We start from the raw sequence: 26,014 nt of genomic DNA on the forward strand, positions 1-26,014 counted from the left end.
AAAGATGCCTTTTTCAGAACATGCTTAGCACTCTTGGTTGACAATTTACTCATGCCAGAGGAAATATTTCATGCAGAAGTTTCATCACCATGCATGTAGGAAAGTGTTCTTCCCATCAAACTTAGGACACACTGCTCTGTACTTCCATATGGTTTGAAATAGAGAAATGGGCACTATGAAGCCTTAATTCACATCCACCATAGAGAACAGGCTCTGCAAATGCCTCAAGCTACAAAAAAAGTATGAAGTGACTACCTCAAATATTTAAGTTAGTATTTGATTTGAAAAATCCCAAGCCTGCAATGAATTTTAATTTTTTGTTTTTATTTATCTTGAATTTCCAAACCTTGAGGGTGGAAGCTCACATACCACTTAGCAGGGGAGAGCTTCCCCACACTACCCCAAGGCTGATTCTGGGTAGATGTGACTGACAGTAGGTCCTCAGAGGAGGCAACGTGGCAGAGAGCCTGCTTGAATGTAAACCTTTAGAAAAGAGGGTATGCGCCAGAGAAGGCAGGCACATACCATGACCGGAGATGCAGTACCAGACACTTGGCTGGGAAGCTGCAAAGGACAGAGGTGGGCCAGGAGACACCTAGGCCACTGGTTATTGCCCTTAGGTTCTCTTTTGCTTCTGTCATAGTAGCACATCCCTTGTTTCCCTCCTCAGTGCTTGTTTCCAAGAGGCACACATCATCTTGGAGAGGATGCAAGCTCAGAGTACCTGTTTGCCTAGGCCAAAACAAATCCATTTGTACAGCCAGGTGCATGGGATAAGGAGAAACTGGAGCCAGGCCAACTAAATCCCATTTCTGACCCACTCACAGCAAACAGTGCAGTTCCAGGTGCAGCGAGAGCTGCAGGCCGCAAAGATTTCTGGAGCAGGCTGGAAATAACTCCACAACACAAGCGATCAGTAAGGCAACCCCAGCAGCACTCAGCTTTACCAACAAGCTAGCAAAGCTGACTCGTGGACAAAGAAGAACCGGTTGGGGAAGGTAGAGGCTGATGGCAGCCTGATACCGTCCTGAGATGAAGGGAACATGAGTAAGCAAAGGGAGCAAGACTACTAGCAGAATTTCAGTCCTGGACTGCAGGAAAGCAGTTTTTGGCTTGCTAAAGGATGTGCTTTGCCAGGTTCCCATGGGAGACTGCCCTGAAGGTCCACGGGGCCTAGGAGAACAAGCTGATCTCCAAGAACAGCCTCCTCAAAGCACAAGAATGGCATACAGAAAGTCACAGGGGAATGGCAGAAAGCCAGGGTGAACGGACAGGGAACTCCTGCCTCAACTCAAATGCTGAAGTGCTAAGATGGTCAAAGCTGAAAGAGGTCATGCAGAAGCAATATGGAGAGGCTGCCCAAGCAGAAGAGCTGAAGCTAGAAAGGATGCCAGTAACAATAAGAAATGTTTCCAAAGCTAAGCAAGAGCAAAAGAATGGCTAACATTAGCCTGGTTAGTGCTCACTTGTGCATGGGACACAACAGCTGAGGACACACAACAAGATCAATGGTTTATTTGCCTCATTTTTTTCTAGTAAGGTTTGCCCTCGTGCCTCCCAGGTCTTTGAGCACAGTGTCAGCATCTGGGGGACTGAAGCATTCTCACACCAAAGGAAGGTGAAGGTAAGGATCGCACAAGCTGACTGGACCAAGTCCATCTGACCAGATGGGATGCACTGGAAGGTGCTAAGTGAGCGGGCCATTATCATGGTGAGGCTGCTTTCTTTTCTTCAAAAAAAAGCCAAAGTCACTGTGATCAGAGGAGAATCCTGATGACTGCAGAGACAAACCTCACGTTGTGCTACCTTTTGATTTCCTCATGCTGTTGTACATGCTAGGTTCTTCAAATATGCAGCTAAAATTTCACAATATTGGACAATCTTATGGCAGTTTAGCGTATTTATTTTCATTAGAAAAGTAGGCGTCTCATTCATACTTCCCAAAGCAATCTGCCTAAGATATAGCTGAAGACTGTAGAAAAGTTAACCGTGAACTCAAGAAGGATCCACTGCAAGGCTTAAAATTAATCAAAACCACTTCTTTGCCTCCACCGAAGTATCAGTTTTACAAAAGCCCCCATGAACTTAAATAATAGTCTGTCACTCTCCTGCACTAATAGCTTCAAAAACTTCTTCAAGAAAGGTGCCAACACCACTTTGTCAGAAACCCCCTCCTGAACTGTGCAGAAGTATTCAGTATTCTGGGGAACTTGCCAGCATGACAGTATTTACTGTATGACTAACATGCATTAATGAAGCACAAATGGACAACTATTTACTTGTGCTAATAACTAAAGCGCTTTATTAGAGCTTAGGCCTCTAGCATGAAGGATTGCCAGGTTCCCCCTACTTGCCAAAATTATGTCAAAAAATTGAGCCAACGTGTAAGACATCAAGAGCTACAGCCAGTGTGTAGTAGAGTCTTAAGTCATTGTTTAACATTCGGTTTGCAAATAACAAGCATGCTCCAAAACCACGGGCTGTTTCCGAGGGCTTGTCTTTTCATTATAGAGGCTAGAATTTCAAGCATGCACGCTGGTCTTACCAGTAGTACACAAGCCAAAGCTATCTTAAAATAGCGCCTGAGAGCTTTGCTGGACACTTGTGTTCTTTCAGGAGAAGAAAGAGAACATTGTATTGTAAGGCCTCAGATTAAAATATCAATACTATCTAGCATGAAAGGCCAATAATACCAATACTTGGGCCTTTTCTACATGAAAGGCTCCCGAAAGCTGATCAATTTGGTAAAATTCCATTCTGAAAAAGCAAAGCCAATTCTTCAAGAACATGAATAAGACCCTAGCTCCATTTCGTGACAGGAACACACCTGCAATGCTAGAAACAGAAGACACCTGCTAAATGGCAGAGTTTTGCAGGCACAGAGATAACTTTAAAAAGAGTATTTCACACTGCATTATACTAGAACCTGAAAAAAAAAATCAGGATCCAAAGCAAGCAGGTTAAGATCCTCTTCAGTCATAGCTAGTGCTTGGTTAGACATGATAAATCAACCCCTAACTTTACAACGTGGCACACCCACTACTGAAGCCAGGGTGAGTTTAGGCTATCCCTTCTCGTTTGAATCAGCAGCTTAAGTTCAGGACTCAGCTGCAGCAGTACAGCTAGATGGTCCGCAAGTACAGAATCAAAGTGGTCTCTGCCAAAAGGCATCACATCAACAATAACATTGGGAAACTTCACTCACAGTTTTGTTCTAGAAATAGAAAAATTCTGCTCTCAAAGTTCGTCACACAAACAACCTCATGCAGGACTAGGGGTTTGTTTGCTTGTTGGTGGTGTTTTAATTTATTTTTTTTAGCTTGAAAAAATAATGGCATAAGTGCTTACGAAATAATATCCTTCCTTTGATCACACAGTCTCCCTTTAGAATGTGTAAGGCAAGAAAAATCTATTGAGTATAACTTTTAGTGAGGTCTGTATCTAGATATATTTCTTAGAAATACTTAAGCATAACACAACATTATATCTGTTCTTTACCAAGGACAAAAAAGGCCTGTCAGAGCCAATTGGCATGGACAGCAACACAAAGAATTATCTGAGCCACAGCATTTTCTTGAAAAGTGACAGCTCCAAATGCACAGCAATTTGATATTCCTCTTAAAAAAATAACAAAAAAAATCTTCTCCAGCAGTTATTATTTCCTCATAAGTGGAGTACAGAACATCTGTAGAATGAAGGTTCATTAAAAACAACCCTCCCCAACAATCACTAAAGCAACTCCAGTTGACTTCAGCAAGGCCAATTTTAAATACTTCCGTTCCCCTACTTTTACACAGATTTATGAAGTATGAAGCCATCTTAGGATTAGTACATCAACTAATCTCTTGCATGATGAGAGATGTTACTAACATGAAAACACTTGTAGCTATCCAAAATAACTAGCTGGTAAACAGCTTGTTAAATATTTACTTTTTGGGGGAAAGATACCATTCATAGGAGACAAACATACAGGATTTAGTTTGGTACAACAGTCAGATAAACTGATGGCTAACATTATTTCAGAGTTGTTTCATGAAGTTTTGTGAGAAAACACCACAAAATGTTTTTGTTTTTTTTTTTTAAACCAACATGGGTGTTTAGAGAATACAGAAGTGGCATCTTATAAGCTGCACACAAGTCAGAACTTAAAGAGATTCACTGCTACTGATTTTCACAGAATGGCTGAGGTCAGAAGGGGCTTCTGGAGTTCATCATATTCCAAACCCCTGGTCAAGCAGGGACACCTGCAGCAGCTTGCCCAGGACCATGTCCAGGAGGCTTTTGAATAGCACCAAGGTTGGACACTCCACAACCTCTCTAGGCAACTTCTGTTAGTGCTTAGTTGCCCACACTACTTCCTGATATTGAGATGGAGCCTCCTGCATTTCCATTTGTGTCCACTGCCTCTCGGCACCACAGAAAGTGCCTGGCTCTGTCTTCATTGCAGCCTCCCTCTGGCTATTTATGTCCATTGACAAGGTGTCCACCCTGAGCCTTCTCCAGGCTGGCCGGTCCCAGCTCTCTCAGCCTTTCCTCACAGGAGATGTTCCAGAGTCTCTTCATCATTTTCATTGTCCTTCCTTGGACTCTCTCCAGTATGTCAATGTCTTTCTCATACCGGGGGGCCAGAACTGCACATAGCACTCCAGGTGTGGCCTCAGCAGTGCTGAGCAGAAGCAGGGGATCACCTCCCTCAACCTGCTGGCAACACTTTGCCTAATGCAGGTCAGGATACTGTTAGCCTGCTTAGCAGCAAGGGCACGCTGCTGGATCACGTTCAACTTGGTGCCCACCAGGACCCCCAGGCCTTTTTCTGCAAATTTGCTTCCCAGGTGGGTGGTACCCAGCACATCCCGATAACCTGGGGTTGTTCCTCCCCAGGTGCAAGGCTTTGCCCTTCTCTTTGCTGAACTTCATGAGGTTCTTGTCAGCCCAATTCTCCAGCCTGTCCAGGTCCCTCTGGATGGCAGCATGACCCTCTGTGAGTCAGCCACTTCTCAAGTTCTGTGTGAGGAAACTTGCTTAGGATATGCTTTGCCCCACAGACCAGATCATTAGTGAAGACACTGAACAGGATTTGACCTAGTATTGACCCCCAGGGTACTCTGCTTGCCGCTGTCCTCCAACTAGGCTTCACTACCCCTCTGTAAACAACCTTTCAGACAGTTTTCATTCATTTCACCTCATTGTGTGCTTACCCAGCTCATACAACAACAAATTCAACATGACTATCTTCCAGGACAGAGTGTTGAAAGCTTTATTAGAGTCTTGGTAAACAATATTCACTGCTCTCCCCTTAACTACCAGCCCAGTCATTTTATCATATAAATTTATCGTGTTGGTTAAGCGTGACTTCCCCTTGGTGAATCCATGCTGACAACAACTGATGATTTTCTTGTCATTCAAGTGCTGGGAAATTTTCTTGCCAAGTAGTCTTGCGAAGAGCCTGAATAAATTCCATTAGGTTTCCCTGTAAGTTACTTAGTCAATTTTTGAGCGTAGTTATCAGACTTACTAAAAATAAAGAAAACACAGGTGAATTGAACGCATTTGAATGAAAAAAACAGAATGGCATAAAGCAGGCACATTTTTCAACTCTGTCGTCAGTTGTGAATGTGCATCAAACCTGCCTTACTTCACCAGGAGCCTGACCAAGAGACTCCTGAGAAAAGCAGTAAATTCTGCAGGTTTAAACATATATAAACAGTAGAGCTGAATTTAAGAGACAAATCTAAGAGACTGCTCATATAAAATGATAATAACAAGATTAAAAAGATAGATTAGTCTAGCGTACAAGCATAAACCACTAACAAGAAGAGGTAAAACTAAGCTTCTTTACTTGTAATTTCTTCACCTGATTTGCAATACCTAGACTGTTTCCTCACTGCTGTTAGTAGTAATGTAAATAGTGAATGACCATTAGAAGCTTGACCATTAGAATGATTTGAATCTTTTTTGGTGGGTTGAAAATCATGAAGAAATATGTATCTAGCCAGATGAAATTCCTTGATCACATTCGTCTTCAAAAAAGTCTCTACATTTTGCTAACCAGCTTCTGTGTAAGTTAGAATACAAAAGTAGAATTACAAACAGCTAAGTACAGATTTTTAAATTGAAATTGTAAAACAAAATAATTGATGGGTGTTTAAGAAAGAAAACTAATCAGTTGTATAAAAGCCTTGTAAGAGATACAAATTTCTTTCTTTTGCTTCATATACAATCTTCCGATCACATGTGATTACGTGGGCAAGTGGCATCTTTAAATGGTATGTACCAGACTACTTGAACTTCCTTGTCAGTGAAAACAACTGCTTTTGGGACAATTCTTTTAACAGATCTTTCCACACACAGAAAAAAGAAAAAAAGAAAAAAAAAAAGACCAAGGCCAGAAATCCAGCTCCAGTTGCTCTTCTGCAAAAACTACTAAGTAGCTTCAACTCTATCTGTAAAAGACATTTGCAATCTGCACTTGGAGAGACAGATTTCATAACTTCATATTGGAGGCAACACGTCTTGTTAAAACATTCTCTAATGTTCTCACTGCTTTATACTTTACGTCTGCTGCAGTCCGTCAACCCTACACACCACATACAACATGTAAACTGTTAAAAACAAGAGCATCGTCAACAAAGTATCTGTTGACTGACACCATATTTCAGAAATCCAATGACTTTCTGCATTGGCAGTAGCAACATTTCAGCTTCATTTCTTCATACAATATGTAGAAGAATGACGCAATTCAATAATGCCGCTGGTGTTTTTTCACTCAGCTATGCCCAAGGACTTTGAAAGCCTGTTTGTTCACTCTTGTCATTCCATATTGCCCTGTTGGCACGAAAAACCCAAATTGCAGGCCAAATTCTATACAGTCAGGATTCTTATACATTTAAGCCTAAAGAGAGTAAGTGAAGCAAACGTTTATTTTTAATCTTAAAAATCATAAGAAAAAAATATATCTCCATACTCTCGATAGGCACTTGTAACTAAGTGAATGAAGGTTTTTCCAAACCATGTCAGGCAGACTATGTGGGCAAAAGCTTATGTCTTAACAGCCCTTCCCACATAGGTTTTCGTGATTTGTGGACAAATTCTGCAACTGATTTTTCATGCTTTGTGATGAAGGACTGAAGGTATTTTTTTCACACAAACAGGAAGAACAGCTTGTGGACCTACACTGATACTGAGTATCAGACTATTCTATCCCAAAGTGGCAGAGCCGAGATGAAGTTACATAGGAATGAGGTTTCGGGCATCTACCAAGGTAACTCTGAAGTATAGATATAAACATCTTCAATTTTTTCTGCTAAAACAGAAAACCTCTCCAAACACCTAATCAAAAAAAAAAAAACAACCCCTAAACATGTAAAAAATGCTTTTTAATTTAGTGTATGATTTTATGGAAGACAAGGATCAAAACTACCATATTAAAACCTGAGAACTTGTACCTAATTTTCCCCCCAGCTCAAGGCAAAGAAGTGTGACCATTTCTGGTGTATTCACAGCAAAACATTTCCTTCACATCCACAAATCTAACAGCATTAAGGAGGAGGCTCTTATTACACTACTTAGACTAGAATTAATCAATCAGAGTCTAAGTATTTATTTCCTCGATCTTGAAGGGGATAAAGCTTCTCAAGTATGATATGCAGTATTCTGCTGTATTATCTGGACAACAGGACTACCATCAATCCTGAAATCCATGAGGCTCTACATGTGGGAGAAAAAGCAATTTCCATTGCTCCCTATGTTGCGACCAAGTGCTTGTAGTACATTTTATGCAAAGCTAGATGATACGTTTGATCTGAACAACTCTTTTCTCTACTAAGAATTCAGCTCTGAAAACAAACTCTATTGAGCTTAACTATACATACAGATTTTTCCAGCATCTTGGTTATGAGAAAATAAACAGAAGGGAGAAAACAGAAGATGAACAGAACACCTCATCCCTGCATGCCCAGAATTTTGTCTTTAGAAAGAAAAAATACCACTTTATTTATGCCACTGAAACTTGTGCAATTCGTGCATCAAAGGGTTAAAGAACTAAATCTTCCCTAAGAGTTCAAGTCACTGCACATAAATACTGTTGTGACTACAGATTGCAAAAGAACGGAAACACAGTAAATCATCCCATTTTTTCTGAGAAATTCTGGGACTATGTTCTGAATTTCCAGGAACATAAGACAAACACTGCCAATTCTCACTGCCGGATTTTTATTGAAGAGTTAGAGAATTTGGAAAGGGCTCCTGAAAGCCACTAAAAGGTAGTATTGATTTTTTCCACAAAGCTAGAGATTGTTTCTAGGAGAATGCACACAGTGTGACTGGTTTATGTGCTAACTCCTAAGAAAACTAAAAAAAGCTGCTCTTAAACAACAACCAAAAGCTTCTAAAAGCAGCAAACACTGCAAATGAAGAGCCCAATACAAAAGTCAGGGATGTATACCCTTCCTGTCTCCCCCAAAATAGAAATAAGAAGGGTAAGGGTAGCTTGGCAACAGGCCATCCTAAAGGATATTCTGTAGTGCATATTCACTTAGGCAGGCTCTCATTTCTCTTGCTGTCTGTTTTGAATGTAATCCCAAACTCAAATGTGTCAATTTATTCTAAACACCGAAGTTGCAGCATTAAGATCCCAACCTTAGGGACTTCGGAGGAGTGTTCAGCATAGCCTTCCATTCATATTAAGTCAGAAAATGTACTGTAAAAAAATAGAATACTTCTTCACACTCTAATCTAGAGCATATTTAGTTTAACCTTCTTTCAGCCCCTTACCAACACAATACCGGCACTGTAGCCAAATTTGAAAGACAAGTTGATGAAAGCTTCTAAGTCAGATTTAGTAGGGGTGGAAAAACAGATGTTCAGGGTTTTTTCTTTTTCTTTTTTTTTTTTAATGTGAACTTAACTTCTGACAGAAAGCACAGTAGTTGTGAATGGGCTTCCAAAGCTCATCTTTAAACCTGTTACAAGCACTTAGGATAGTTATAATGCACAGTAAGCTATGACTAAAAATATTAGTTAATAGAAGTCACTTTCCCCACCATCTTAAGTAACCCATATTGCTTTGAGACTTCCAGTCTGTAGACTGCCCTAGACTACAGCAGATTATCCATAGGTTTTAGAAAAGCAAGGTAAATTCACATTCTTTCTGCTCACATATCAAACTGCAGCAACCCTTTGATGTACCTCTTGGCTGTTGAACAGGGGCACTTGAAGACATTTTCATGAGAAAACTTAGCATCCAGTAAAGAATTTGCAGCTCAAAAACTACTGCCTACAGTGTCCGATTTCTCTTACCTAGCTCTTCTCTCCCTCAGCCTAGCATCATGATTCAGATGATGCTCTAGATGAACTGGAAGCATAATTTCATGGTGCATCAAGATTATAAAGTCCAAGCACATCTATTCACGTATGCTCTTAAAAATTACAGATACATTACAATAAAAGAATCTCAGAACATCCCATGTCTTGAATTCCATTCTGTTTTTATAACTGCTTTTGTACTCACAAAGTTATAATGGGACTGTTATGTTGCTCCTGCTATCAGGAAAAGGCTTGAGGTACGTGCAACTGACAACTCAGCCTATACTAACATTAGTATAATTAGTAACTAATAGTTACTAATTAGTTAACGAATTTGAAGCTTCCTATTGGGGGAAAAAAGTATAAGGTGGCCTACCATGAAATGGATCGGTATCTTGTAGAAGTTTTGTTTTGTTCTTTTTTTTTCAGATATGCAGCATAACTGTAGTAATTATTAGTAGTAATATTTCTCTAGGGACAAAGAAAAAGGTTTCTATGTCATGAGGTACTCTGTTTAATCATTTGTGTATCTGCAGGGCCTGAAATCATAACTGAATCCTTAGGGTAGTAAGCACTGTGTGAAAACAAGAGAAAAAAAGGGCAAAAAACAGGTCATGCCTGAAAAAACAGATATGCAGTTCCATAAAAAATACAAAGCATGTATTACGCCAACCACAACTGTCTAGAAAAAAAAAATAAAACAAAAAAATACATGAGAACTTCTGTATGCATATTTGCCTAGCACCTTTGAGTTGAGGTTTTTTAAAATACTCGTTGTAATATGCCATATTGGCTGCTTAGATACAGCATAATGACTAGACAAACATAGGATCTAACCAAGTGTAAAAATCTCTGCCTTTGTTCCTACAAACATAGCATTCAGCAAACCAATCCTTTTTGGTGCAAGGCATTTCACTGGTACTGTAACTTGCCTTTTTGGGGGGCTGGGTGTGGAAGGGAGCTGCACACAGGTACTTTCTCCCAGATATGAACCAGCTACTTTGAGGAGAGGTATCAAATTTTAACCAGTGACCCAAGTATCACGTATTAGTGACCCAATTTTTTTCAGCAGCAGGTCTTGAATACAGAATGGTAACAGAGGCTCTGTTACCAAATCTTAGCAAAACCCAGAGAATTGCCAGACAGCTTATTAGCAGTTTGATGAAAAGTCTGAATGCACAATCAATCACTGGCACATAGTGATATGATGCTACAAGCTGACATGAACATGCAGTTTCATAACTTACTATCCGATAAGGAAGATGTAAAAAGGAGTCTGGGCAGCCAGCTAAAGCCATTTGTTCCTTCAAATTTTCTTCAAATCACATCTACTGCTTCACAGGACCTGCAGAGTACAAACAAACTGTCAGAAACCATACTGAAAACATTACATCAACTTATTATTGAAAACAGTTGGAGGGGGAAGACCGAGAAGAGCAAGATGAGGTGACAAGGATTTGCATCAACTTGCAGTAGCAAATCTGCAAGCTTGCTGTTTGTAGCCTAGAAAGCAGATTCAACTTAATATTTCATTCAAGAGCCCAACACAACTATTCTCAGGCTGGATGGCTCCTCCTCTGTTTCCATGATCCAAGCAACAGAGAAAGCTACTCATCACATAGACCCAAGCCACTCAAAGACTGGCTCTTGCCAACCAACGCTACGCTCTCAGCTGTAGAAAGAAAATGCTGAAATCTGGTAGTTAAGGCGATAACCACTTATGCAGCATTAGCCTTCTACATATAGTTATACAAATTCTCCCCTTTACCCTCTCCAGACTGTCTTTTCTCTCATGTCTTTATTCTCACCTAGTACCTCTGTTGGGGTTTTCTATGCAAATCTGCATTCAAGTCTTGAATTTCCTCCTGTGCGTGATTATTAGCAGCAAATTTGCAAGGTGAGAAGTGTTTCTTAAGCACCGTTTCTGCTATCAGATACAGTTTGAATTCTACCACAAACGTAACGTAAAGGCACACAAGGCTAAAGAAATAAAAAAAAAATGAAGAAATAAAAGTGACAGTATTAAAATAAAATAAGGCCACTGCATGTCAAGAAAGGAGACAAAGCTAAACAAAAGCACATATGTAAAGCATTATTTGCTACTCTGAACGTTTCTCCCAACCAGTTGCATTCCGCTGGAGACATCCCTGCAATATAAGACAAGTGACTTCACATCTTAGCAGATGGGGTGGGCAGGGATAGGAGAGAAGACTGCAAAGCAGATACAGAACTTTTATTTCTACCACAAGCAAGCTCTTGTCTTGTTCATTGCTATAAATATCAATTATGTATTCAGAACAACAGACTGAGTTTACTGCTCTCCAGTAGGCATGAGCTGTTACCAAACCAAAGATCTCTGGAAGATTTATGTGACTGAGAAGTCATAAACAAAAGATATATTGGGAAAACTCTTCCAAGAGGAGTTGCAGCCTATGGCCCAAGGAAACCATGCCCTTATCTAGGAAGCTTTACTCCATCTAGTTCCAGGATACATTTAGCTGAGATACGGTACCTTCCTGCCTATGAGAAAGGCAGACAAATTTCTGGGAGCTTCTTTCTAGGAAGAAGTTACTGTGCTCTGCGGTTTTCCTGAGGCAGTAACTTTCTGTGGTCAATTCATAGCCTATTGCCTTGAGAGGAAACAGTGTTTGGCAACAGCAAATTTGAAAATCAATTTAATCCAATACGCATAAATCAAGTTGTTTATTCTAGATACTTTGTCCTAGCATTTACTTAAGATTAAGACTAAAATCTTATTAGATTCACATTTCAGGAAAAAAAAAAAAAAAAGATCACCTCAAACATGTAACTGTAGGCATGAGGCCCAACTTGTATTCTTGCTAGGATCTTTCATCGTGTAAGTCTATAAACAAACAGTGGTGTACAGCCATCTAGCTCCTAACCCAGACCTAAAGTGTGCAGCCAGTTCTTAAACAGGAATTGAAGATTTCATTTTCAGTGCAAGATTTGACTCATTCCCCCAGTAGGTTCTGGGAAAACCAAGCAGAGATTCAAGAAAATCCTTTTTATCTTGGCTGATGAAAAACATCCTTTCACTTTGGAGGATTACACTTTTCTCTAAGTGCATCTACAGTGAAATTAGGAAAACCACTGGATTAGGTGTTCTGAAGTTGGTACAGTGCAACAAGAATACAGAAGTGTATTTGTCTGTAAACCCACAAAGATTAAAGAAAGTTTACCTAAAGGGATATGGGAAAATATTTCAACCTTGAATTGCAACAATTTTAAGTTTATTGATTATTTGAGTATTTAGAGAATAGGAAAAGGCAGGACTGTTGTGAATTTAACTGTAAGTTATTTAGGACTGAATATTGAAATGCTGGTCTTTATCTTAGTGTTTCAGCAAAAGCTACTGATTCACTTACAACAAGAGAGATTAAATATGCTCCTAAACAATACCAGACCAATTTGTCTACTCTAGGGCATGCTGCAGTATATGCTACAGCCCCATTACAGCAGTGGAAGATCATCAATTACCTCAAACAATAGTTGAAGTCAAGACCGCATAATTTATCAAGACCTATTTGCTTCACTGCTACATTCTTCAGTATTCACTTGTTAACACCACAGAAACAGAGGAAAGCAATAATCTTTAGATGATATCATTCCTAGTCAGTCATACATTAACGTTGATTTAAGATCACATCTCTTTTGTCTGTCTAAAAGCAGTTTATCAAATAGTCCTTCCTTAATAATACAAAAAAAGCCTTTGCTCACCTTTGAGATCTAAGGCTCTATTGTACCACAACTTCAATGAGCAATATATTTTATAGGGACAGAACTCTATACCAATTCATATGTTCAGCTGATAAAAATGACGATAAAGAAGTCAACTTTTTCTTTCCTATTGTCTTTACATGATTTTTAGCTTGTGTACAGACTTACATATTCTTTCCATGCAAGTTAAACAGCACAAATAAAAAATATATTCAAGTGCCAATTTACTGCCCTTTAGATGCGTTAGATGGGAGAAGGAAATTACAAAGGCTTGCAAATGGAAAATAAGCTACGCAGTCAATTACTGTTACAAAACTCGGCCCATTCACTGGCTAGAACAAGTCATGCAGCATCAACACGGACAGTTTGGGCACGCTCAAAACCAAGTGAGTTCACATGCTTTCACTGGCTTAAGAGGTCTTCCTTGGACAGAGTGTCCCTGAACAAAGAATAGCCATGATAAACCAAATTTCAAAGGTCATAAGGAGATTCGCTTTTGGTATGATATTCTCTAGTCTAAAGAATAGTCTATTGTGAGGCACAGCTTTGACGTCTCAGTCTCTCAAAAGTGTTAAACCAACTCACATAATCTAAACAAAGATTGATATTCATTTAGCAAGGAAAACATTGCAAGTATGCATCCTGGAGATTAATGCTGGTCTGAATGAGTTGTTTCTATTCACGTTCAAATTACCCACCTAACCAGTAGATTAAGTTATCTATTAACTAGAAATTAAGCCTGTCACCAGGTATGCTTTTGGATTATCACTTGCTCCTTGCATATTCTCAGCAAAGGAAATGGTATCTCACATTGCACTCTGGAAGTGTACACAGCCTACGCACCTACAGCTACAGCAATAGGAAGATGGCAGGAAGATGGTACGGTCACTCTGCCAATTCAGGAAGTTTTCCAGGTTCTACATGTGCCATCTGTCAAAGTCTTTAAAGTCAGAAGAAAAACAATTCAAAAAGCAAACAATAACAACAATTAAAAAAAAAAAAACAAACAACATTCACTTGCAGATTAGTTAGGAACAGGAGAAGGATAAGAAAAAAAAGATTTTAACCTGATGGAGTTGCAAGACAAGCTCCAGAGTGCTTGAAAACTCGAAGTTCCTTTCTTTTATGAAACATAGCTTAACAAATGTGCTGGATACTATTCCCTTTCAAAGGCTGGGTATTTTAGTATTTTTCTTCTGTAATGTTCTGCTTTCCTTAACTGAACTACTGAAGAAGAGGGAGGGGGAAAAAAAAGCTTCAATACTGCCTTAAATTTTCACCTAACTGAAGACCTTTCTGCAAGATCTCAGGTTTAACATAAAGGTTAAAAGTCTTTCTCTCAGTTACATGTCTTTTAGTCTCTCAGACACTGTGTCATCACCTCACTTTTCTCCACACTGCAGCATTTCCAGTGGAGACCAAAGCCGTGGTTTTATAGTCAGTTAGAACAAAATCTTAATGCAGAATTCATACGATATTCATCTCTAAGTCACCTTCAGAAGTGTCTGGGTCAACTTATAATTCAACATCTTAAGAGCCAGGGAACAGAGACCCTGCCTTGTTGGCCCACACGAAGAGCAAACTACAAGACCTCGACTGCCCTCCCCCTGCTCCCAGGGTCCCCATTGCTTCATGGTGTTTTGGAAAGCTTTTTGTCTTCTCTGCAGACCTACCCAAAGCTATGCTTTGGAGATATAAGATGGAGGCATCTAACAAGCCCCAACACCAACACAGGATGTAAGGACTGGCACTCTTACTCTTCCTTATGTGACCACTCCTATCGCTGTAGTTGCAATGGAAACAGGATTTGAATGACAGCAGCCTGAGGCATGCCAGCAAATATTCTGCAGTTGACAAAGCGAAAGGCTAAGAGTGCCCCCAGCAGCATGTAAACTCCAGGACCCAGATGTGCTTCTCCAAGCAAGGGGGTGATCCACACAGCTCCTCACCAACAGGCATCCCAGCCACGGCTCTGCAGGCCGGAAAGGAAGTGCCACCATCTTCCCCTGCTGCCCGTGCCACACAGCACAAGCCATTTGTGCTATGCCAACACATTTCAACATAGCTTTAACAGTCAGCATGTATAAGGATCTCCAAGTGATATCCCCTCTTTTAGCGGTGGTATTGGTACAGACTGTGTCAGTTTACAAGGCTGAGGAACCCCCCTGGTGATGGTCAAGCAGGACTCAAAGTTTCCTTAGTGCAGGCTGGCAAACAAATACACCCAGAAGCCTCTGACCTCAAACTAATATTGGTAACCTCCTGCACAAGTAAAGCACAGTGTGGCCCTGGTAGGCACTTGGATACATCATAGATCCATGAAGTATATTGCCTGACAAACAGACAAAAGTCTTCCCCCCACACACACCTTTTATGTTTGTTTCCATGGACAACCCCAATAGCATCTGAACAGATTTCTCAAAACTAGTTTCCATTTCCCCATTTTACTCACTCCTACGACGTGCTCGCTTCTCTCCCCAGCTCTGAAAGTCCTTCCCTGCACCCTGTCTCTGATTTTCCCACACTGAAAACCTATACTTGTGCAACTTCCCTTCAAACAAGTTCACTTGCCTGACGCTCCAAAAATACCTCCCCAAATACTCCCGAATGCCATCACTCTCCAACTGCAAAGGATTCAATGACATTATTGTTGACATCTGATAGTCTACTGAGATTAGTAGCAGATAGCAGTTAAGAATACTTCCAGATTTCTTAATTTCTTCCCACTTCTCTTGCAGAAGTTGGCATGTGCGCACACATTTTATTATACATATGCACCAAAAATGCATTTGCAAGTCTATGACATAGAGCAACTGCCTAGCTGGAGTAATACTTTGACTATATCTTTGAAAACAATGCATTGTTCTAGTTAAAATTTCAAGTGAGTGTTGCGCACTAAAATGAAAAGCACTGTTCAAAATATAAATCATCAATCAAAAGCACTTCAGTTAAGTCCAAACACTCCCACGATTCCATACTAAAAAATCTGGTCTTATAAAAAAGGGAATATAATTCTCTTTGCCATTCTTAATTGCAAAGCTGTTAGTCTAAATATTACACCTTGTAAAGGAAGCCATTTGCCATTGTAATTTTGCCAGAAAGTGAAGAATCTTGGCAAGAGCAATTCAGGCTTTTGAAAGCCAAAACAGATACATACTTCAGAAGAAGCACAGAAGAACTGATGCCATCCCACTGAGTCTTGCCAAATAAAATTAAATAAAATATACGCAGTTCAGCATTTTTTGGTTTCCTGAAGCTGCCTAAAATTCTGAAAAGGCTCCTCAAGACTCATAGCATGTGAATTCCTGTTCACCTCCTGTCAGGGCAGCTTTGCTGACATTAAGGAAAAAACATGCTGGGAGAGAAATAGTTACTTTGCACCTTACCCATTTAAGCAAGGATTTTTCTCCCTGTCCCTGAAGAAAGTATTCCAGCTTAAAAACCAAACTGGTAATGAAGTTATGAAATATTTATGAAACTGCAGTTTTACCATCTCCCTTGATCACTCAAAATCCTGTTCTACCTCTTAATAGTTAAATCTATAGCTTTGAAGCAGGAACTTTGACAACTAAACAGACTGCATCCAAGTCTAAATGAAATGTTAATTAGACAGAAACTGAAGAACTATACAGTACACAATCCCATCAGCAAGCCATATGCAGAAGCAGGGCAGGTCCATAGATGCATGACTGGGACAAGGGATGCATAACAAGGCTGCCCAAGGACAACTTCAGCTGAAAATGCAGTGACTAATGGTCTCTAATTTTGCATATACACTTTCTCACTACCTTCTCTTCCACAGAACCAAAAAGATTACCCATACACTACTGACTCTGCCCTTCATGTTGTCGTTTTCCTGCCCCCCCCCCCCTTTTTTTTTTTAAGCCTAGTCACACTCCTCATACTACGGAATCCAAAATTTTGTAATTTTGGGAAATGGTCTGAATAATGATTTCCTTCTGTTATTTTAGGCTTTTATTATTCAACCTGAAGACTCATAGTGAAGTTATACAACAGTTAGGATGATTTAATAGCTTGTTGCTGCCAAGAACAGGACAGGCATCCCACTCTTCATCATCCCTTGCTCTGCTTTCTTCCTCCACTTCCTCTGAGAAACTTTCTGGCACTCCCTTCTTCTCCCCATTTTGCACCATGTATGGTCCTTAATGAGTTCAGCTTGGGAAAAAAAAAAGTATTTTTTCTGTTGTGTTAATTAACTCATTTGTTTTGCTGGGTTATTTTTCTGTTAAGTGCATTAAACTTAGATTTGACAAGCAGCTCAGCTGGCACAAAGCAAATGGCTGGAGAGCATGTGCAGGAAAGGAAGGGAAAAAAAATCACTCCTTTCTAGTGGCAGCAAACTATCACACTGGCCTAGGCAACCCGTGAACTTTCATTTTCTTTGTTTACTGCCATTAGGAGCTGGCAAACCTTTCCTACTGCACGTCTGTGAGAATTACTGCTTTCCAAGCATCTCACAGAAGATAAACATTTGGGTAAGTCTCCAAACAAAATATAAAGTTGCATCTTCTTGAAGGCAATTACTTTCCCCCTGCGGTTACTGACTCAAGTCGGTACACAAGACAAAAGTCTTCTTTTCTTGCACACTTCTAAAGTGTTGTTTTTTTGGATCCAACATACTAAGCCTCTCTGCTTTGAACTTTCCACTGTTGTGAATGGTCCTTTCCCCTGCCCAGGAAATGGGATTTGAAAACCAGTGGCTCTAGGACCCCAACCCAGAAACTAAACTATATAGACAAGACATTTTACTACCTAATTCCTATACAAAAAGAACAAGTGCATCGGCATGCATGAGACATATATAGCTTCTGTTGAAGAAAGTCATACCACTACAGATTCTGGTGGAAAACGTAGTTTAAATCAACACACATATCGCTAAGAATTATGCTGAAATGCTGCACCCAATTTACTCAACTTCCCCTTACCAAGCCGACAAGAGGATAGGATGCTTCCCACTCCTGTAACCTTTGGAGCCTCCTGACAACAAAAGCTAGGAAAGTGAATAGTTGAAATGTATATAATGCATACTTGATGATCCACGTGGCTCCCTTCCAACTCAGGATATTCTATGATTCTATGAAACAGAATTGGCATCTTTCTAGACCCAAAAATATATGGCAAAAGGGACTCTCAAATTCACAGAGCAGTAATCTAAAGCACATTTCTCTACTTCTGTTTCCTCATTTCTTTACAACATTCCTTGATTCTGTGGAAGAATCTTCCAGACCTTTTCCTCCCCTTCTGACTGATGCAAAATAAAGGAAAAGAACAAAAAGCAGTCTTTTATCACATGACCAACTGATCAGTTTTTCAAGCATTTTAAGCCTGTTTCACCCAAGATCCACTGTTATTTACAGCTTGCTTTCCTCTGCCTCGATGCTTTTTTACAAGGAAGTTTCCTTCTCGATGAGATTTACATATCAGTCTCAGTAAAGCTTCTCACAGAATTTGGCCATTTTTGTAACACAGGACTGGCTGCAGCATGTTTGACTATAAGACAGACCTCAAAACAAAAACCCGCAGTTGCACACAGAAAGCAGCAGGCAAGTATCAATCAAAGCCATCCACATTCCTCCTTCAGCCTTTCCTGCCCTCCAAAGTTCTCAGGTAGGTCAAAACACTTTTCCTGGATTTAACAGAGTTTGAGAAGCATCATTTCAGAACAAGGACATTAAAGGGGTTCTTCATTTTGATAATTTACAGGGCTTATTACCAACCAACAGTAAACACAACCAGTAAATATTCATGCGTTGGTTGGTGTTCTCTCTGTAGATTTTTTTTTCTTTTCCTTAAGAGTTATTGATTAGGATTATCAAAAGCTTTTATTTAGACAGTAACGTTCATATTTTTAAAGCAAACCAACTAACTGAGGCCTTTACAGTTATCTGTAATATATGTTAGTGAGTAAGCACTAGTTTATTTACATTGTCTAATACCATATAAACAGCTGAAGCTGGAGGGCAAGTTTAGACATTTCAATTCAAACAGCACACTACTCACAAAAATGGTATCTCAGAGATACCACAAGAGGTACACTTAAGTGCACAGATTATTCTCAGTATACTCCTTGCTCACAAGGTTAGAACACTCAAAACAAAGACTTTCTGCTTAGTGTCTGCAAAAAAATTGCACGCTTGTAAGAAAAGATGCATTCCCCAATATCAACAGCACATTAATTCCGTCTCCAAAGGATTTTAGGGTTACATATTCCCAAATATGGTTTATTCTAAAGAATTCAAGTGTTCAAACAATTAAGATAAAGAGTCCACAAGTCAGCTGAAATGCAGCAAAGGAGTAAGTAATAATAGTAAGTAATAGCAATAAACAAGGAAACGTTTTATTTCTCAGTCATATCAGGGTAGGAGTTACCATAGTAGAGCTGGTAAGTGATAACTCATTAAAGCCATGAGTAACTCAACAACATAACTGAGTCCTAGACTACAGCAACCCCAAGCAAGCCAGATGACAGCCAGCCCATCTTCTCGTTGCAAAGAGCAGAAGGAGGCAACTGCAGCAAGCAGCAAATACAATGCTGCTCCCGAGACAATCACAAGATGCAGCCTTATTAAAGAGTGCAAGAAATGCAAAAGATAACCCAAACAAAAGCAATACATACATCACGGACTGATTGGAACATAGAAATTGTGCCAATTCAGCTTGGAGTACACAACTGGGAGGCTGCACTGGAGTGAATGAGTGCAATGAAGCCCTAGCAGTGCCAGAGCATACTCAGCTGCAAAAAGTACTTGCAGTTTTAAGATACTGATGTCATAGTTACCTCATGTGTATTTTAACACTGCCTCACTAACCAATCAGAACAATCTTATTATAGCAGAGAGACCATTTTGTAATCTCGGATGCATTTGCTGGTATTATGCAACATGCAAGCTCCAAATCTATGGGTGACTGGCACTTCACAGCAAACAGTCAGGGTTGTACCACGTAACTGCCTTTGAGGACACAACTAAAGAGTTACTGACGCTCTATTCTTGGACACAGACTGGGAATTTCTCTTTTAAAAATAAATAAATAAAATGGAGATAAGAAATGCAGAAATCTTTCTTACCCCCTTAAGCTTTTCAGCCCTTGAAAAACAGTTTCAACTGACATTTTAAAAGCAAGTATGTTGGCCTACTTGCAAAAATCTCTCTCTGGGACAAACAGGGCATAGCTTTTCCACCTAAGCATACACAAAACAGAAAATAAACTTACAGAATAGGTTAATATTTTGTAGAAGAGTTAATGTGTTAATGTGCAGTGGAAAGCTGAAGTCTGGCCAACTGATCACATGTTCCATGTGCATTCGTGTACATTTATTTATTGCTATTAGCCTGCACCTGCAGAGAGAAGAAGAAAGAGAATATTCCTTCCTTTGATCCTGAAGGTCACAAGGTGACTGAAATCCCAGCTTAATGAAGACTCTGGTGAGGTTCTAAGTGTCACAGCTTCCATCAACCATTTCAAAATGCAGTGTTGGAAAGCACAGGAAAGAAAACTGAAGTAATACCACCCAGGCTTTATAGACTATGTCAACTTAATTAGAATGGTATTTTGGCAGCACCCAAAGATTACATATCGAAGGCTGGGTAGCAGGCCAAATACTTGACTTGACTAGAATATTTTGCCAAGCCACCTACATTAAGAGCTACTTCCCTGTTCTTTCAGGGTGCCGTAAAGGAAATCTGTTGTTTCAGGCCTTATAAGACTATTTAACAGAGGCATGAAACGGTGAACGTCACCAGCACTGAAGGTTAACTAGATACAGGTTAAACTAGAAACATCCCTAGTTAACCTTCAGACTACAAAGCTGCTGAAGGGGAACGTTTGTTCTCAGAGGGTGTAGGCTCCAGGTGTAGCCAAAATGCCTTCTGTAACATCTCATCCTACGTACCAATGTATTTTAACCCACAAAACACTTCTACTCCAAGCCTGGAACCCACCAGGTCCAATCTGCATTCTCCCACTCCCGAGGCTGTCCAACTGATACTGGCAGCAGTAGAAAGGAGCGGGAAGACAGCGCATAAGCATCCCCACGCACAACATCGTTTCAGAGACTGCTGTACATTGTCTACTGAAACAAATCTATGGCTGTGCTGTGTCCAGAACTGACCACAACTCTACTACAGGATAGGAGAAAAAAAGGCATGTGCCCTATGGAAACAGGGTAGAAAGGAAACAAACCCCTGCACTGTCACATCGCTCAGCAGAGAGAAATGAGCATTGCTTACATGCAATTTATCTTACTCCAGGCTAGCTATCTAGAAGAGATCTTAGTCCAAACCCCAGCTCTCTCTCGATGACCTCAGGTGGTCCCTTCCGACCTAAATGATTCTGTGATGTGCATATCTGGAGTGCCTACTTCTCTCCACTGACTACAAAAGGAAGTTAGAAAACTGGCTCGGATATAAACATCTACAACCTGTACACTCAAAATCAGCCAGAGGAATCCCTCCCCGGGTGCACAGCACTGCAACTCCAAACTCTCAGCACCTTAACAAGACTGACTATAATGACAAACCCATTCCAAGGCATCGCAGCTTAGTCTGTGTTCTGCAGAAGCTGATCCTGACAAAGCTTCGGCTTCTTCCAGCAGCTTTTAAGGCTTAATTTCAATGTATGTGCACATATATACATGTGTAAATACATATATTACACACACATTTGAACTCTAAGTACATGATGAGCTTAGCAGCAGCATGGAATACAAAAGAGAATTCCTTCAGCTGACATGGCAGAACTCAGCATTGTGAATGCTCTACCTTATATATATGCAATATATAGCTCAGTACTCTTGAATTTCCTATACTGTTTGAGGCAGCAAAGATGAGCTCTCTGGAAAAAGCCTGAGTTTCAAGTAGTAAATTTCCAATTGCTATTGTTAATTGATGAAAAAGCTATTTAAAAATGTTGCTTTTCTCTTCTTTTGTATTTTGATCTATAGAGGCATTCACTCATTAATAAAATCAGATTTGACAGATGCATCAGAAAAGCCTCTACTTTCATTTCAGCCTCACTAATCACCAGTACTACTTTATTAAAACTCAGTTTTCAATGAGATGGCCTCATGCAACTCTCTGATTTCGACAAATCTTTACCACAGGTTTTCACGTTGCTTTCCCTCATTGGAAGAGGACAAATGTTCCCTTCACCAAAAATTCTGATACTTACAGATCTCACAGAGATCCCTAGCTTGTAATATGCTTTTCCCCTTCACATGGGCAGCAGTATCACAGAATTTGCTACCAATACCTGGCACTCTTTTTATGGCTCTGCTGGTCTTCAGCCAATTCTGCTATGGCTTCGAAGCCATCATACATCTGTTTTCTACAACATCTTTGCCTACATGTCTCTTCTAGTCCATGAAGTCGTATAAGTCAATAGCTTAAAATAAGGCAACAGCATTTTCATGAGAACTCTAAGCTCTTCATTATGCAAAACAAACAAAAAAAACAACCAACCAAAAAAAAAAACCTTTTCTACCCCAGAACACAAGAGTAGCAGAAGTTTATTGAAGGCAGATGCCTCTCAAGAGCCAGAGCTGAGAAGGCTACTCCACAGGGATGAAGTGCTTTTTTCCATGGTGCAGGAGATGCCGTGGTTCCCGGAGAAGCTTCCAGTTGTAAACCACCCTGGTGCTGTCTCCTAAACTACAGTCATACCATCATACTCTGTTCCTGCTGAAGTGCAACCCTCTGTGTAACAGCAAGTTGCCCAATACAGCATTTTGGTAAATTGCAGTGTGACTACTCAGAATGGTGAGGTTAGTGGCAAGAATAACAAGGCTATCATTTTTCCCATGATTGCAAGCAGCAGTACTGGCCAGAAAACATCTTGCAGCTAAAGAAGTGTAGGGTAGTAGAAAACCACTGACAACAGATGGAGAAGTAGAAGTACTAAGCAAACCAAGATAAAAAAAATAACACACCTGAACTTCTCCCGTGGTCTGAGAAATAGAAAATCATGACTGCTTTCTATCAGACTTTGATGATAGATCCCTCACAATCTTTTGATACAGACATCTGTCTAGCAGGTTAAGCCTGTTAAGGTTGAATGCCTTGAGAGATTTTGTTTGTTTTTAAAATGCCTTGGAAAGAGAAGAATTGCTTCACTTTTGTGCCAAGTGAGAACACAAACCCTTCCCTGAGCAGAGATCATGCATGCCAAGAAGGACTAGGCTCCTAACCCGGCACTTGGGCATCACTAAAGCCTTCATTCTCTGGAAGAAAGGTACAACACAGTCTGCAGAGGAAACGATCAGCGAAGTTAACAGATCACCCAGCACGGTCAGGCGAAATGAAGTCAGAATGGGATTCCTACTTGTTAGTAATCACAGGAGGATATTTCTTTACACCAAAATGGCTTAATTTGAATGAATGTTTCTGAGTGAAGTTCAGGACATTCTCTGTGATTTGAATCTCTTTAATTTGTAAGTTTTTCCCGCAAAACATTAGCAAAGGGTCCACAGGCATTAGAAGGCAGTTATTCCTAGTGCTGCCTCAGCAACCCCTTGTAGAAACATGGGGCTGGAACACACGCAGGTGCTCCCCTGCCGTCACGCTTCAGGAGCTTATGGAAATAACAGTCAGTCAAGACGCAGCAGATTACCCCCCCCCCCCGTCTCACAACAAGAGCTAAACCAGTTAAGATCCAACAGCAGTTGAGGAAAACCAGCTTTATTTGACACCAAAAAGGACAGAAAAGGCCGCGGGGCCTGCTGCAGCACTGAGGCAAAGGGCCCACTACAACCAAGGCCGCGCTGCGAGCCACCCATGCATGGCAGTGGGTTTGTGCCATGCCCCTGACTGGACATGCAGGTCCTGCTGCTGGCACCATGATCATCTTCAGCACACAGCTCTCGGGCCGAGCACTGCTTGGGCAGGTGGCAGGTCACCCACATGGGGCTGGCAAGGGAGTGGTTAACAGCACGAATTTCACAAGCCCGCAGTTACAAAACAGATATGAGCAAGTCCTCTGCTAGCAATTACAACTCCAGCTTTATTTTATTTTTCCTAGTATAGGAGCAGATGTTGCAGTTATTCGAAGGTTTTCACAACCTTAATTGTTGACCTTAATTGTTGTTAATCTTTCCCATGCAGTGGAGACAGACAGACGCCACCCGTATTTTCTGAAGAAGATAGTGTCCTGCGGGGTATGAGTAATAAAAGACAGTATTGTCTGCCTTCTCCCTCCTGCATGAAATAGACGGGTATTAGGATTGGCCAGCAGGATGGAAGGAAAAGGACAAATGAATGACTCAGCGGTTTTATTTATTTTTCGGAGGATGCATCTGCTATGACACCGAGGTTTCGTCCCCCCCGCCCCGCGCACAGGTGACTTTTCCAAGCGTCAGCAAAGGAAGTGCTGCATTTAGACTTTAAGACGCCTGAAACAGCTGATACACAAAGCACCCTGTCCACCTCATTGAACACCGTTGAGCTGTAGTATTAAGAAGCAAAGTGTTGTGTTTCACAGGGCAATATTAGGTTTCATAAACAAGTTCTCACAGCGGACAAGAAAGCAGCATTTCGGCATGCGCTTGGGAACATTGCTAGAGACGCACCAGAGCTTCCCAGGTCGCTTCCTTTGCTGGTGGGAGGCTTGCCACAGACTTGCTCATCTGTGAAAGTTTTTTTACTCCTCTTTTTCCTGCAGAACTTCCATTCTGTTTTCTAACCAAGAAGTACGTCCCCGCGCCTCTGTTCTGCCAAGTGTACTTGAAGACGTTAACTCGGTGTCCCAGTAACCTGAGAAGAGGCAACACTGAAGCGGGACACTGAAGTTCAGACGTGAAACACAGGATGTACTGATGCTGCAAAAGGCACTCCTCCTAACCTAAGACATAAGCCCCAAAAGTCAGGATAGGAAAGATCAGTTTCATGTTTATGTTTAGCTTCAGACAAATGTTCAGAGTGGACTTGGATATAAGACCAGACTGGAGTGGAATCCGCTCTCTGTTTTAATGCAAACCACAGTAAATCAAACATTTTCTTCCTCTCACTCCAAAACTCACCTTACCTGCATGAGTCTTAAAGGCTCCTTGACAGTAAGAAAATATAAGGAACCTACATCTCCTAAGGACCATTTTTGTTTTATTACACTTGCTCATTAAAAAAAGAAAATATAAAAACAAAATCAGTAAGTCAATCTCCAAAAGCTTACCAGACACCATAAACTAAGCAACTGCTGATAGAAGACATTTTAGGGAAAGTGTTAAAAGACAGAAGTTACTAGAATGGAAAGAATTCAGCCAAGTTCTCTGAACGAAAACATCAAATTGCCAAGCTATTAATTGCTATTTAAACCCTGTCATACCTCAATTGATTTGGACACAGCATGGAAGATGGTATGTTCAGATCAGTTTTCAGAACAGACTTCAAACTAAATCCAGGGAACTGGAAAAGAATCAGGAAATGACTTCTGTATCAAAAGAGCTAGTTAAAAGAAGATAAAATAGACACGAATAAATGTGATGGTACGAGGAAGAGTCAGTACAGCTTTTGCAGGAATTATGACTCAAACCTACCCAAGTTTTGTGATACTGTAAGGACAAAGACATTCAGACAGATTTCTGAACCAAGGACTCTCAAAAGAACCTGAGCTGCTGTAGTTTGCAGGAGTGGTTCCCCACCTTAACTGCCTGCTGAAGGATAAGAAATAAGAGGTGGGAAAACAGCGAGTTTTTTTCCACAGGAGTTGGCTCAGGAGTCATCCCTGTTGCCATTCTTCTCAATGGATACACAATCTAAAAGGTGACAAACAAAAAGGTGATATGAAGTTGTTGGCAACATGAAGTATTCAGACACCAGAGCTGGAACTTCATGCAAAGCACAGTGGAACAAACAGGCATCTGAAAGCACAACTCTGATTTAATTTCCATAAATTCAAGCCAATGTATAAAAAGAAAAATAACCCTATCCTTGATTATCATTGCAATAACTATCAGGAGTCTTAA

The 26,014-nt window shown here is 40.5% G+C and overlaps 1 protein-coding gene across 7 annotated transcripts in view; it reads right to left on the bottom strand.

The window, feature by feature from the left end:
• GRB10 (growth factor receptor bound protein 10) overlaps window positions 1–26,014 on the bottom strand; it is a 151,379-nt gene that overhangs the window by 101,876 nt on the left and 23,489 nt on the right. For 6 of the 7 annotated variants that reach the window (XR_010829538.1, XM_066992592.1, XM_066992595.1 and 3 more), the window contains one exon: window positions 10,551–10,648. The exons of the other annotated variant lie outside the window; for it this stretch is intronic. Coding sequence is in view for 5 of the 6 variants with exons in the window: in XM_066992592.1 (XP_066848693.1) it covers window positions 10,551–10,601 (51 nt within the window). In the remaining variant the exon portion in view is untranslated. The remainder of the gene's footprint in view (window positions 1–10,550; window positions 10,649–26,014) is intronic. 7 annotated transcript variants of the gene reach the window in all.

This window comes from Anser cygnoides, chromosome 2 (genome assembly GCF_040182565.1).
Source record: "Anser cygnoides isolate HZ-2024a breed goose chromosome 2, Taihu_goose_T2T_genome, whole genome shotgun sequence".
NCBI lineage: Eukaryota > Metazoa > Chordata > Aves > Anseriformes > Anatidae > Anser > Anser cygnoides.